This window comes from Sinocyclocheilus grahami, unplaced genomic scaffold, assembly GCF_001515645.1.
Source record: "Sinocyclocheilus grahami isolate Dianchi unplaced genomic scaffold, SAMN03320097.WGS_v1.1 scaffold345.1, whole genome shotgun sequence".
NCBI lineage: Eukaryota > Metazoa > Chordata > Actinopteri > Cypriniformes > Cyprinidae > Sinocyclocheilus > Sinocyclocheilus grahami.
In genome coordinates this window covers 835,910-851,914 of record NW_015505524.1, presented here as the reverse complement: position 1 = coordinate 851,914, position 16,005 = coordinate 835,910, and the positions used below count along the sequence as shown (strand labels likewise).

The following is a 16,005-nucleotide window of genomic DNA, read 5'->3' as shown; positions in this document are numbered from 1 at the left end:
TTCTGTGTCACTTTTGATTAGGGGTACACCGATATAGAATTTCAGGGCCGATACCGATAATTCACAGCTCATTGTGACCGATAAAGACACAGTCAACGTTTTGACTTATAACCCTTAAGAGCTTTTATCTAATAAACTAAAAACTACTCAGCAGGGACAGTCTAACTGTATTAGAGACATTAAACTGATTTAATGAGAAATATATGATATTCAAATGCTGTAGCAGAAATTGCATTGGGTCAATTTTTGAGTATTTATGATAATCATGATGAATCACTAAAACAGATCAGAATAACAAACATTCAAACATATGTAACAGTGAATGAAACCAAAAAGAAGTTTACAGCATGTAAAACATATTACATAACAGTAAACAACCACACACACACACACACACACACACTACCAACTCTTCAGACATCAGGCAATTAAGACTGTGAAGTGGTGGTTTATGTATGTTACGTGTGTGTGCACATACATATACTTGATCTTGCTTACAGACAATCAGTTTTCATTACTGACGTTTCCATATACATTTAGTTTTTTCTTTGACATTTTCCTTTCTAAAAGAACCTACCATTTACATACATTTGGACAGTCTTCCAGTTTTTATGTAATTTCACACACCATCCACTAGTCAGGTGGCTACAATTACACAGAAAATGGATACATTTTAATTAGTATTTGAATAATCACTCAATGATTTAATGAATTATCAAACTAAAATACAGTTTTCATTTAATTGAATTAATTCTTTTTTAAAAAAAGGTCATTTTTGACCACCAAGCGAGCAGCACCAGAAGGTGGTTAATCATAAAAACCCGCATATTGTTATTTATGGCAGAACACTGTGATTAAAACATACCCAAAAACAATACAACATCGTGCAAAAAAGATGCTGAAATAATCCTCACAGTGCAACGTGACGTTAACTTGGCTAAACACATTCCTAGTCACACATAAAATTTAAACATATTCTCTGTTGTGCGCAAATATACCAGAAGGCAAAAGCTCAAAAATATAACTTTAAAATGAAAAAAAATAAATAATATTGTCTCAGTATTTTTTCAGTAAGAGATCTGAAAAATAGGGAACACAAATACAAATAAGGAAACAAACACACTCTTTTGACCCACATAAGCAAGTGCTTTTCACTGAATAAAAAAAACATACACACACAAAAACACTAACAAACATTATTTTTAGAATGGAATGCTTACATTTTGATAGGCCAACCAATATTGGCATCAAAATAAGTAAACATGCACACCACAATGCAGTCTTCTCTATTGGTTTGAGAAAGAGTGTTAGGAACGGATTTAAAGAGACGCTTCCAAATTTTGAGGTCTGTTATTTTACTAAATGGAGTTGTCAAGAGGACCATGGTTCTGCTGGTGGTCAGCTGTGGGCTGTAAAACTGAGCAGCTTCTAAATCAGACACTAAAAAAAATTATAAGAAGTACACAATGCATGGACAACAATACCAATGACAACAGTTTTGAACTTACTAAATAGTATTCAAAACTAGTCATCATCTACCAGTTTAATCATCATAAGACCACTAAATAATTCTGCATCGTTTCATATTAGAAAAAAAAAAAAAAGTTTACTTGCATTTTTTTAACTCCTTTGTAAACAGTAAAAACTCCACAAATCCAAACAGCACGGAATCGTGATTGGAACACATAATTGACAGCTATGTATTAACCATAATTACAAGCATTGAACTTCAACTGACCAGTGTTGTTCATCTGACACTTTCCTATAATCAAAATCCTAAAAATAACCTTAATCATGACCTCTGTGGCTAGTGCACCCAACAGTTCCCACGCGAAGACAAAAAGGACTTCAGTTCTGCCCTCTGCTGTGCTACAATAGAATTAACCACACTTCCACCCATATTCTGAGCTGTGGTTTGGCACTGATCCTGAGATGCTTTTAAAGAAATAAATCAAAAAGGAAAGGAAATACATAGACAAATGCCACACTATTTTTAACCAGTTATCTTACTTTTGAAAGGTTATGCAAAATCATTATGTCATAACCATACCATGCACACTAACATAATAAATGTTAAATAAATAAATAAAACACAACTTGCACAAAATTTTCCCCAAAAATGCACAAAGTTCAAATCTTATAAAATATGCCCAAAGAAAAATGGAAATAAAACAAAATGTCCCTTTAAAGAACAGTGTTTAATATATAGCAGGGGTGTCCAAACTCGGTCCTGGAGGGCCGGTGTCCTGGAGAGTTTAGCTCCAACTTGCCTCAACACACCTGCCTTCAAGTTTCTAGTATGTCTAGTAAGAGCTTGATTAGCTGGTTCAGGTGTGTTTAATTGGGGTTGGAGCTAAACTCTGCAGGACACCGGCCCTCCAGGACCGAGCTTGGGCACCCCTGATATATAGTGTCAACATTAGGCCTGGGCGATAAAACGGTATCGGTATTTATCGACGGTACACCTTCATCGATAACGATAGAAAGAATGTTCGATATAGCGCACAATATAGGCACGTGCCTTGAGTGATACAGACAGCCCACGAACACATGCTGAAATGAGTGCGGTGTCTGTCTGTGATGAGGAGATTGTGAATAAAGAATGAATATTAATCGAATTTTTTAAAAAATGTAAAATTGCATTTGAATACAAAAACGGTGCAATCGAATGTCATGTGCGTCCGGGAGCCTTGTCAGTGGCGCACGAGATGCGGTTATAATGATGTAAGTGACGTTGCATTTTAATGTTTTGTTAGTCTAGCCCACGAGATGCGCGCTGCTGCGTTATGCATTCAAAATATTACAGAAATATAGTAGCTCAATGCGGAGAAGATCTTAACAATTAGGTTAAAACCGAAACCAAGCCATTCACACAGAACGCATATTCAGTGCATTTTTTAGACACAAATATGACTGTTGCACTCGCGTCTCACACAAGAGATGTAGCCATGCAAAGTTAAAAAAAAGTTTAAACTTTTAGAAATTTGTGAAGGCTTATTCCATTTCACTGCAATCTGTGTGAATGGAGCTCTTTGTATTAAGCAATGCATGATGCTGTTTTGTTCATAATTGTTTATGCAATTTACGAAATTATATTTGATTTATATTTAGACGTTATGCACGTTTTTTTTTATAGACAGTTGTTATTTCATTGCACCCTCCTGTGGCCTCGGGAGACAAGACAAATGTTTCCTTAAGACTTATTTAATCTGCATATAAAAAATAAGGAGATCATTTTTCAAATGTAACTTTGTGTTTGACTTAAAACAAAACAAAAAAATTAGACACAAATATGACTGTTGCACTCGCGTCTCACACAAGAGATGTAGCCATGCAAAGTTAAAAAAAGTTTAAACTTTTAGAAATTTGTGAAGGCTTATTCCATTTCACTGCAATCTGTGTGAATGGAGCTCTTTGTACTAAGCAATGCATGATGCTGTTTTGTTCATAATTGTTTATGCAATTTACGAAATTATATTTGATTTATATTTAGACGTTATGCACGTTTTTTTTTATAGACAGTTGTTATTTCATTGCACCCTCCTGTGGCCTCGGGAGACAAGACAAATGTTTCCTTAAGACTTATTTAATCTGCATATAAAAAATAAGGAGATCATTTTTCAAATGTAACTTTGTGTTTGACTTAAAACAAAACAAAAAAAATATTTGTTGTCTTAATAAATACAGTGGTTAAATTGTTTTTTTTTTAATTCTATTGCTCTTTGTTTTAAAAGGGGTTATAAAAATGTCAATAATTATCGATACCGAACGATATGAAACATTATATTGTTGATACATTTTTTAGCTATTTCACCCAGCCCTAGTCAACATCCTATTTTTTATTTTATTTTGATTATAATTATTGTCTGTAAGGATCAAAAGAAAGCATGACCACAGATCAAAATGATAGGAACTACCATATTATGCAGAACTGCCATGCACTCACATGGGGCACCATACCCTTCATTAAAACTGACATCACACAAGGAGGGAGGGAGATTTTGGGTGCTGCTGGAGAAGCAAATTTGGTATAAATAGCAGGATCCACTCCTGTGAACAGGACTTCCACGGTCTGACTGGAAACTTACAAATATACAGATTGGCCAGGACAGCAGCCCAACCACCTCTGACTTCTGGAGCTCCAGCCTGCTGGTGGGTACAGCTGTTCTATGGCCCTCTGCTCCAGCTTAATGCTGGTGGGGAAGCATGTGGTACTGCTGGAACGGGTGGGAGAAGATGATCTTTTAGATGCTCCTTTGTATGTGTGTCAGTGAGTTCCTGGGCCATGTTTATTACGTATGCAATTTGAAAGGGGAGGCTTTCTGTGTGATTAGACATGCATCTGATTTTTTTTTTTTTAATTTGGATTTTATGTTGATTTTATGCAGCATGATTGGATATATTGAAATTGCACTCTTGTTAATAATACCCATTTTTAAGTGTTATGAGAGGGAGATGTTTGTCCTCTAATTTCTTTGTCACTTATTCATTATTGTTTTTATTTCATAATTTCTTTACAGGCTTAGCTGCAGAAAATGGACCTGAGAGTAACAAGCATTCTTCTTCTTCTTGTGGTACTGGCTGAGGCCACCCCTGACAGATACTATCATGTGAAGAAACAGTCTTATCCTACAAAATCTCACAGTGAGTTTAATTTTGGTGTATATATATACCTAATGTAATTCATCACTGTAATGTTCTGTCATGTGGAATACGTCAGAATATTTATGCAGAATAACAGTAGCAGGTGCAACATTAAGAGACACTACACTAGGGCAGATTGCCTTGCCAAAAAGATACATGCATACATAGACTGAAAAATTATTTTAGCCTCTTTGCCACGAGGGTATCTCAGTTGCTCAGATCATTTGCATGTACACAAATCTGGATCTATGATCGGGATCTACATTCAAGAAATATATCAAACATCACTTTATCCAACTCTTCTTTAATTGCCAAACTGCATGCAATGCCCAGAATATATTAACTTTACCAAAGGAAGAAATAGTGTTTGTGTCCTTACATAATTACAAATACTGTTAATTTATTACTCTTCAGTTGGTATACACCACAGAATATACGATCTACTACTTTAGAAAATTGTAAAATCTCCAAAACAGATGTAACCACATTATACAACAGGCGTGCCCAAACTAAGCCACATTGCGGTGTTAAATTATACCATTAGTTTCTGGACAAGCACTCTTTCAAACTGAAAAAAGGGATATTCCCTGTGTTTTCTATGGTGGTCAACAATCCAATCCAGCCCCTATGAATACATATAATTAATTAAACAGCATATTTCATTCTAAAATATAATTGTGCAGGTGATTTTATAATAATAATCATCATAATACACATACATAGAACTCATTTAAAGGTTAACGTTCAGCTCAAGAACAAGCAGCTGCTGACCACAGTATCACTTCTAGTTTAGGATGTCTCTTGTCAATTACTGTCTAACCAAAGGGTATAACAACTTATAAACATTATAACACACACTTTTTCCCTATATTAGTGAGGACTAATATAATCTCAGAAGACTTCCATTGTTTTTATATCAGGTTAATATTTTCTATCACCTAACTCTACACCTGCCCCTAAAAACAACCCTCACAGAAATTTGTGCAAAACACTAGATATTTAAATAGTAACATTATTTGGCTGAGTTATAAGCCCTTTTAACTAGTGCGGTTCAGCTTACTAGTCGGTGTTCAGCAGGTTTCACTATATTAGTGAGAGCATTTTTGAATAGTGAGGACATTTTACAAACCTGTACACACACACACACACACACACACACACACACACAAGGCCATTTAAAATAAATGTTATTCCAATGCGTTTCTTTATTCTAATATATTTCTTTTTTGTCTACACGTGACTAAATCACCAGTGAGATGAAAAAATTTACCATCTGACAGAAAACGGACCAACTGATCGATCTCTTATTAAGAACGTCAAGCATGAAATTTTAGCTTGTCAGTTTTCAGAGATTTAAATTATCACCATGTTATTGAGTCAAGTGTGTATGTTAAGGAATGTCTTACAAGCGATTTAAGAATTTTAATTTATATTTTTAATTTAAGTAATGTCAGATTTTGTCTAAATTGCATTACATTTTTATCTTATTTTTAGTGGTTGCTGGTGAACCTGGTATTCCAGGTGCCCCAGGCCCCCCCGGCCTACCTGGCCCACCAGGAATTGCTGGAAAGAATGGAGTTGGACACCCTGGTTCAATTGGTCCACCTGGACCACCAGGTCCAGCAGGCTACTCCTCACCAGGTAAATCTGGAAGCCCAGGTTCACCTGGAAAACCAGGCACACCTGGATTTCCAGGCGAGAAGGGACATCCAGGGCCTGTAGGACCTCAAGGTGCAAGAGGAGCGCCAGGATCACCTGGAAGCCCTGGACCTGCTGGCATTTCTTCTCCTGGAAAGTCTGGACCACACGGTTTTCCAGGAGCAATGGGCCCACGTGGAGAACCTGGCCTAAAGGGTCATCCTGGAATTTCTGGACTGCCAGGCCAGAAAGGAGAACCTGGCCACGGCATCCCAGGAGCACCTGGTGGCCCAGGTTCAATGGGCCCTCAGGGGCATCCTGGTCAGCCAGGTCAGCCTGGAATTGGAAAACCTGGACCAAGTGGATTTCCTGGAGAGCCTGGAAAGCCAGGAATGCCAGGTAGGGATGGGTCACCAGGTCCTATGGGCATACCAGGCCCAAAGGGTCATACAGGGGCACCTGGATTAGGAGCACCAGGAAAACCAGGCCAGAATGGCGCTCCAGGTATGCCTGGGTCAATGGGACAAAAAGGTCCTCAAGGACCAGCAGGACAGCCGGGCGCTCCAGGTCTGCCAGGTACTGGCAAACCTGGATCACCTGGACTTCCAGGAGAAAGGGGAGTGTCTGGAACCTCAGGTACAACAGGCCAAAAGGGAGAATCAGGGCCAATGGGTCATACAGGTCATCCAGGTGCTATTGGCCCAGTAGGTCTATCAGGTCCTCAGGGTGCAAGGGGATTCCAGGGAGAACACGGTCCACAGGGAGCTAAAGGTGATATTGGTTTGGTTGGAGCTCCAGGCTCAAGAGGGGCAAAGGGTGAGCAAGGTGCACAAGGCTTCTCAGGAAAATCTGGTATTCCAGGTGTAGCAGGTCCACCAGGTCCAATAGGTCATATGGGGCATCAGGGTCCCAAGGGTGAACCAGGATTTACCGGTGCACCAGGCATCCCAGGTAGCAAGGGGCCACCAGGAGAAAAGGGACATCCAGGATTTCAAGGGCCATCAGGTGCAAGGGGTGAAAATGGCATCCCTGGAGCAAGAGGACCAACAGGCCCAGTAGGATCTGCTGGTCCATCAGGGCTTAAGGGTCATCCAGGACTTCCAGGCCCCCCTGGCCCAGCAGGGCTCACAGCCAAGGGAATTTCTGGACCTCAGGGTCCTCCTGGAAATCCTGGTGCCAGAGGTCACGATGGTCTCCCAGGTCAATCAGGACCTCCTGGGCCACCTGGACCCCCAGGCGAGATTGTTTATCACCACGAAAAAAGCATGCCAATTAAATCCCATGAGATGGTAATGCCTGTTAGTCACGAGCTGATGAAGGCACCCATGTCAGCATTCACAGCTCTTCTTACCACAGCTTATCCTAATGCTGGAACACCAATTGTATTCAACCAGATTGTTTACAACGGAGAGAACCACTATGATCCTAACACTGGCATATTCACCTGTCAGGTTCCAGGACTTTACTACTTTTCTTTCCATATGCATGTCAATGGAGCAAATGCATTGGTAGCACTTTACAAAAACAGAGATCCAGTCCTGTTCTCTTATGATGAGTACAACAAAGGTTTCCTTGACCAGATGTCTGGCAGTACTGTCCTCATGCTGCAATCCCATGACACAGTGTACATCCAGGTTCCAGATGACGAGTCCAGTGGCATTTATGCTGATGATAATGTTCACTGTTCTTTCTCTGGCTTTTTGATTGCCTCAACGTGATAAAAACACTTGAGAAAACCTCAATCTTTCTATTTCAAAAATGGTCTGCCTTCAAACTCATTTTCTCATTGCCCCAAGAGTCATGCAGAATGAAAAAGGATGACTAATTTAGAAAACATGTCTGTAGCTTGTTGATTTACATAAGACCTATTTGTATGGAAATATTTTGATAATCTCAATAATGGAAAACTAAGAAAAATGATCCAAGAAATTAGACAACAGACCTGTTGCATTTGCCTAAAACCTGAACTGATGGTTATGCATTAAAATGGTGCTACGCATTTGCCTTTTTCTTGTGCTCACATTTTAACAAAAGGTTCCTGTGTTTAGTCAGCTTAGAAGTGACATTAAGTAAGCCAGGTTTTGAAATAAATGGATTTCAAAGTGAATAATAATAATAATAATAATTGTACGTTTTTTTTGTTCATTTAACTCTGTAATATCTCACAAGGTGTGCATTATAATAACCAACACAAATAAAGTTTTAGTGCCAGTGCTGCTGTTTGTTTATGACTGTGGTAAAAGGTTAATATTTTCCAAAGGGAAGTGCTCAGTACAAAGACCTTTACTTTTTCATCCTGAAAGATATCTTACCCTGACTTCAAACTTAGTAATCATCTTAGGCTAACTAATAATAAACATTCAAAATATTATGTAGATAGGTCAAAGACTGTGATCTGTCCCAGTTTGATAAAAAAATCATTGGATTTTTACAGCCATTATATAATATCAGAATTAAAATACACTTTGAAATGCTGGTCATAAACAGTGTATACGAATTATAAGAGGGTTCTACATACCCCGAAATGCAGATGTGTTGTAATTATGGTCAATGGCAGCAACAATGTCTTTCCAAATGTCAGATGTGATTTCAGCTCCACGCTAGGATTAAAAAAATGATACGTGAAAACGTTAACATGTGACAACATATGTTTTGTCAAGTAAACATTCACCCTTACAGCTAATTAACAAATGCTACTTATGATCTACAACAGAAATATACCTTATTTGAAAAGCATTGATTTATTTTTACCTTATTCAACATATCCACCACTCTGGCACAGAGAAGAGCACCAGGGAGGTCAAAATAGTTGTCATAAAAATAGTATTTTGCTGCAACAAATGAGTGCACTTAATCACATATTTAAGCAAGGACAGTAATTTGATAATATGATCAAATGGTAAACAATAAAATTGTACAAAAATAAATACCACATCACAAAAAATAAATCAGCAGATTAAAAAAAACTTGTGAGTATTAAATGGCCATCAGAAATTATAACATGAACTTGAAGAACACAGCCTTACCAGATCGTGTATACGAGGTATTGAGGCTATTAAAATGCTTCCATTCTCTTTTTGGACCGTAATGCTTTATGATGTCATCAGTACTAAGATTTTTAGTGCCATGAGTTGCTCTACAAATGAATACGTTTGAAATAGATTAACAGCTTAATATACCAGGTTAAGAGAAGTTGATATATTTCTTTGCGTACAATTAATCTTTTTCCAGAAAAAGGAGATAGAAAATGTACTGCCGAGTAATCATTTACACACTTTTAAGTCATACTGAAATTGACTCACCGCAAGACAGTACCGTCCTCTGCCAACTTGATCAGGTTGCCCTCCTCAAGGTCCACCACAAGACCTTTAAAACTGGTCACATGACAACAAGCAACTGTGTTTGTGTACTAGAGAGACAAACAGGCTCATACTAGGATAACAACTGATTTCTTTGTTAAGAAATTTGTTTTTGAAAACATTATAGATATATACATACCCAATTAATTTATTTTCATAATCTGTATTAGTGACAAGAATACTTGCTTGAAACAAGATTCAATTTGTTAATAAGTAGGGTTGGCAGTATGATGATATATAATCGTGATTTTGCTATATCGCGGTATGTAAATTTCGAATATAGCATGTGCATGATGTACTCGATATCCGTCATGTGGAGCCTAATAAACCTGCTGCTGCCTGTGTATTTTAATGTTAATTAAACAGCAAAATAAAGAAAAAAATCATTCACTGCTCTTGACTGAATAACTTTTGTATCGATCGCTAATAAGATTTAATTTAGATTTAAATAATACAGTGAAAACTATGCAGGGTTTTATTTACATTGAATTATTCCATTTCTGTGGCATGTCTTACTAGATGTTAAATAAACCAATTGTACCGGAAAAACTTTTATTTCATTTTAAAACTTTAAACTTATTTAATTTGTATCTTTGTTCCATTTGATTTGTCCTATTGTTTTTAATTAGCATATTTTAACAGAAAAATAAAGAAATAAATATATATGACTATATGCTATGTTTTTTATGTATATTTATTTGTATCTTAAAAAAAAACTAAAATTTATCAAGGAAAAAAAGCTGTTCGCACATCAACAAAGATCAGAATCAGAATCAGAATTAGCAAACACACAAGGAATTTGTTTTGGTTTTTTAGGAGCTCTTGGTACATACAGGTGCATCTCAATAAATTAGAATGTCGTGGAAAAGTTCATTTATTTCAGTAATTCAACTCAAATTGTGAAACTCGTGTATTAAATAAATGCAATGCACACAGACTGAAGTAGTTTAAGTCTTTGGTTCTTTTAATTGTGATGATTTTGGCTCACATTTAACAAAAACTCACCAATTACTGAAATAAATGAACTTTTCCATGACATTCTAATTTATTGAGATGCACCTGTACATACACACATATATGACATGAGAACAGAAAGGACAATTAAATAAGACTAAAGAAAAAATTATAATAATACGATAAAATCTGGAACAGAAGATTTATGAACAGATTTTGCATTAATTACTGTACAGTTGTATAAATAAAAAAATTTGTGCGATAGCTAGTTATAATGGTAATTAAATAATGTTTACAAAGCCTACATTAAAATCTGTCATATAAATTGGTCTCTTCATTAGAAATTAGCCTACTGATTGCCACCATTGATGGACAACATTTTTTAATAATATAAAAAATATCTGTATGACATTATATTCTGCAGTTCTTCGCTGTTGTACCGAATATCTATACTTTTCAAAGTATATCGAAGTTAGAAATTCAAATATTGTGACAATTAATTTTGTAGGGTGCCACAAGTTTGTTAAAATTTCCAAAGGGTGCCGCGACTAAAAAAAGGTTGGGAAACACTGTTCTAGTGCACACTGCACAGAGATCTGTAATGACCAACTCTGCTTTCAAAATAGTGGATTTCGACAAAAGGCGACAAAAGTTTGATTTCCTGGATGATGAGATTCAGGTCATGACCTTGTAGAACCATTAAAGATTTTATGAAGTTATGATTCTGAATTATTTCATTTATTTATTTAACCAGGAAGAGACTCACTGAGATTAAAATCTTCATTTTCCAGGAGTGTCCTGGCCAAGATAGGCAGCCGAGTTTGCATATACAAATAAACAACGTAGTTACAACACACATTACAAAACCAACATTTAATCAGTTAAAAACAATTACACACCATTAAGCTGCTCTCAAGATTACATAATAAAGACTTAAAATAATTATAAGACACCAAGTTGTGTAACTTCATCTCCTTTTGAAGAAGATTCCAATTTGAGGCTGCAGCATATTTAAAAGAAGTTTTACCAAGCTCAGTTCTAGCAAAAGGTATACAGAGATTGCAAATTGATTGAGAACGCAATGAATGATTTCCAATTGAAGTCCTTTGTATAAAACAACAGAGATACTTTGGCAAATAACCCAAAATTATGCTGTTAATCAAAGGCGGAGCGTGTGTAAGGCTGGGGAAGGCTGGCCATGGGGACTTGGGGCAAAAATGCCACTAAATTGGATAAAAATGCCCCTGCACAAACAAATTAAATCTATTACGTCTGTTGCTAACAAAGTGAATATGAATAGACAGTGTCGATTGCGGCATTAAATTAAGATCTGCTCATGTTGCACTATTTCATTTGAGGCGTTTTTACAGTGTTGCGCATTTTAACCAATCACACATATATCTGTTGAGTTTAGGAATGCAATGGCCAATCAGAGGCATTCAGACGAGTCGTCGTTGAAACAGATCACTTTTGTGAGTGCGCGCGCATTAGCTGACTGAATTCCGGACTCTTGCGAATTCTCTCATCATAAACAACAACGCGCAGATGTACGTACAATGCAAGTAAGAGATTCATTTAACGGTGTACACAGCTTCATTGATTATAACGACAGTTTTGTTTTTTTGAGAGTGCTTAAACCCAGCGATAGATCAATGTTAGTGATAATGTCACTTGCTATATATAATTTATTCGCGGTTCGAATAACCGTGGAAAGGAAACGTTACACAATTATCCATTTCTAACGTTTTTATTCATTTGTAATCATGTTAAATACCAATTCAATCCCATTAAACTTTTTTTTAGCCGACACCCATGTCTGGTTCTTGCCTAAAAAGACGGGTTTATGATGTTTAATACATTTGGCTGCTTTTAGCCTTATTGGTTCACCCTCCGCCTATGCTGTTAATAGTTATTTAATACTGTATAATGATTTAACTATTTATTAAAGAACGATTAACGGCACTAACTGCTACCATGGTTTTTCAGCATCAGCATCAGTTTGTTTTGAGTATATATGGGCATCGGTCACGATGAATCTGTTTCCATGCAAGTATTCTCAATTTTATTAATAAAACTCACCAGAAGTCCCAAGTAGCGGGTGTTAAAAGAAGCAGATCTTTATCATAGCCCTTGTGTTCCACCAGATACCGTGCAAAACTCTCATAGATCAGCTGCACAGAAACAGAAGAAGAAATAAATGTAAGTACTACGTGGAGGTACAGTGCAGTGACATGAAGATGTCAGGCCTAACCATAAATGAAGCTTCATCTCGAGCTAGGCTTTATCTAGCTGCCCATAAGCTACACATCAGATGAAATCAGGGCAAATGGGGTTTGCATGAACATCCTCAGATAATGATGACAGATAAAGGAGACACACCTCTCGCATTCTCACTGTGTTCTCACAGCAAGGCCTGCCGAATAGATCGATCGTTTAGATTAGCGCATCAACATTGTTCCGCTTCAGGTCCATTGATGTAAAGCAGACAGAACCAATCTTGTATTTCTGATTCATGATAACCATTGTGTAAGTCCTATTATAATGCGTCTGAGGTCGGTTGTGTCATGATATGCATATGATGCCAGTGCGACTCACCCTGGAGGTCTCCTTCAAATTGTATCGACAGAGCGTGTGGTCCAAATCAAAGCCAATTACATCACACTCCGACAGCGAGAAGTATTCACTCATTGTATAGCCTTTGGACGGAATGGGAGATGTGAACTGTAAAGACTACAGAATCGCAATAGCGTGCAGTGACAGCGATGACTTCAAGCTGTCGATGCGGCTCGCTCGGTGGCGGGAGTCTGCAATGTATTTGTCTCTTCTGCAACACGTGGGATAGCGGCGACAACAATGTCACAAAAGACTACAAGCCGCGTTTCTACGGAGACGGTTACAGCGAAAGCGCAGGCATCCGCAGAACGTCTTTCGGCATTTCTCGCGGAAATACTACGGTGCCGGTTATAGCACTGCATATGAACAACACGGATCTTTGTATCATACTTGTACGAACGTAAGAATATCTGAATATTCGCGCATTTCCGGGTGCTGTTACCGTAATAACGCGAAGAAAATGGACAGAGACAGGGTCACTTTTAATTATTGAACATTGTCATGCCTGGGAGACGCTGCAAATCATTATTCTCATTAATAACCCTGTTGAAAAAACCAGCATATGCCGGTTAGGTATGTTTTGATGCTGGGATGCTGGTCCTTTTGCTGGTTTGAGCTGCCACATAGCAATTGTCATCTGGCCCAGCTCTGGGCCAAACAACCAGTTACACTTGGCCCACATGCAGCAAAGAATTACGGCCCTTGTTTGGGCCAGATCTGGACTAGACATTAGCCATAACTGGCCCAAATCTCAGCCAAATAATAACTTATAACCAGCCCTGAACTGGGCCAGAACAAGTTTTAATAGTGCTAGCCAAACTCAGCCTTCAGTAAACCATATAGAGAACAGTCTTTAACCAGAAACCCCAAAACTGAGCCATAAAAAAGCAAAAAAAAAACAACAACAACTCAGCCACGGATCAGTAGTAAAACACACAGTCACACCTTTAGACAGTTAAGCATCTGAAATCATACATCTTTAGATTGTGAGTGATACTAGATCGGAAGGAAAGACTCCCTGGCTCAGCTGGGTCTTGAACCAGAGACCTTCTTGCTGTGAGGAAACAGCATTTCCCAATGAGCCACTTATGCCACAGACAGAAACTATTGACACTTGTGGAATAATAATAAATAAAAAATTACAAAACTTTTTTCATGATTGTGTATATAAAATAAAATAATAATAATAATACTAATAAAACATTTACCGATACAAAACTCTGTTTGGATAGATGCTGAAATGTACAACATACACAGCACAATCCTCAGTGAATACTGCACACAATGTTAAAAGAAACACTGAAGTAGTTGAAGTTCACGAGATGAATGATCAAATAGATGATTGAGCATTTGGTAAAATCAACTGCAAGTCAAACATTAAATCTCTGAAGATCTCAGCAGAGGATAATTAAACAACTCCACAAACAACAGCACCAGCTTCACTCATTACTAACCAGGGATGCGTTTCCCAAAAGCATCGTTAGCTAACTATGGTACTTAGTTCCATTGAAATGTATTGGTAACGACGGAACTTGCAACCATAGTTGCTTTTGGGAAATGCACCCCAGACAGACTTTATTTCTGTCAGACATCTAGGGAGTTTAATGTGTCAATGGGGGGAAGATATCATAGAACATATGACAAAACTGAGATCGCTGCAGAGAATAAGTTCCATCAGAGGGCACTGGTGAGCCACAAATGCAGCAAACAGCTACTTATTGCAAATTTGACAGTGATCACAAGTGAAGTGTCACAAATATGGGAAAGTATGAGAACATAAAGAGTCATACATAAAGCCATCTGTGTTAACCAAGGGCAGATAAGAGAACTCGTCTGTTGCCTACCGTGCCACATGTCAACTTTGTATGACCAAATTGGAACAGTAAAATAATCTTATTACACAGAAAATCCCAGTCTAAAACTGCTTAAATCTTAAATAGCTTTTACATATTTTTCAAATTACACTTTAAATGTCTGTTTGTGTGCTAAACATGCTGTTAACGTCCCCATAAAGTCTCTACAATATCACTGTAAATTGCAATAAATGTATTTTAACTGATAGCCTAGTTAATAATTTCTGAGTTAATAAAGTTTAATACAACGTTGTATAGATAACTTGTGTTTGTATAGGAAACCAGAAAATGTGAGTATTAGTACAAGTTCAAATTAGCTCAGCAATCCAGAGTCCAGAATACTGCTGTCACTAAATAAATCAAGTTAAACAGAAGTTTCAGTTACCAAAAAAAATCTTTTGAGTAGTCTTTAATCATTCTCTTTACTTACTCTCAGTCACAATGAGACCTACCACTGACTCTCAGAGTGCATCTCAGTCTCACAGAGCTTTGTTACAGGCTTCAGGAGAGGAGCAAGCGATGATCGCAGGTGAGATAATGAGCTGATCATCTTGAAAGACTTAGCTGAACAGTCACAAGGTTTCTTTGCAGAGTGAGGCTGAGACAACGTGCTGGGAAGAAGACAGAAGATGATGGCAGATGACTGGGATGGATTCGATGAACAGGTAGAACATGAAGGTAGAGCTGGAGGATCTGGTGTTGCTGGTGACAGTAGCCAGATCTTTTTGTAAAAGCAGCTTATTTATATTACTTCGTATACTATTCCTTTGAGAGAACAAATAACTAATTTGTAGGCTACTATGGGTACTATGCTTTTGTTACTCAGAAAACCCTAAATAAGGTATGTCGATTTGTTTCAGTACCATTACCACTGAGGTGGGGCAGTCTTAAAGGGGTCATATAATGCGATTTCAATTGTTTCTTTCTCTTTGGAGTGTTACAAG

At 37.5% G+C, this 16,005-nt stretch overlaps 2 protein-coding genes across 2 annotated transcripts in view; one reads left to right on the top strand and one right to left on the bottom strand.

Moving 5' to 3' along the window:
- The window catches only part of LOC107548252 (5'-nucleotidase domain-containing protein 1-like), a 73,803-nt gene extending 60,167 nt beyond the window's left edge, over positions 1-13,636 (bottom strand). The window contains exons 1-6 of the mRNA XM_016228886.1: positions 13,191-13,636; positions 12,675-12,766; positions 9,585-9,656; positions 9,309-9,418; positions 9,034-9,113; positions 8,801-8,882 (exon numbers count right to left, since the gene is read on the bottom strand). Coding sequence (XP_016084372.1) covers positions 8,801-8,882; positions 9,034-9,113; positions 9,309-9,418; positions 9,585-9,656; positions 12,675-12,766; positions 13,191-13,283 — 529 coding nt within the window. The 5' untranslated portion in view covers positions 13,284-13,636. The remainder of the gene's footprint in view (positions 1-8,800; positions 8,883-9,033; positions 9,114-9,308; positions 9,419-9,584; positions 9,657-12,674; positions 12,767-13,190) is intronic.
- On the top strand, positions 4,054-8,496 carry LOC107548284 (collagen alpha-1(X) chain-like). The gene is made up of 3 exons (XM_016228916.1): positions 4,054-4,152; positions 4,521-4,644; positions 6,139-8,496. Exons 2-3 carry the CDS (start codon positions 4,536-4,538, stop codon positions 7,998-8,000), a joined length of 1,971 nt encoding a protein of 656 aa, XP_016084402.1. The 5' UTR covers positions 4,054-4,152; positions 4,521-4,535; the 3' UTR covers positions 8,001-8,496.
- Positions 13,637-16,005: the final 2,369 nt, after the last annotated feature.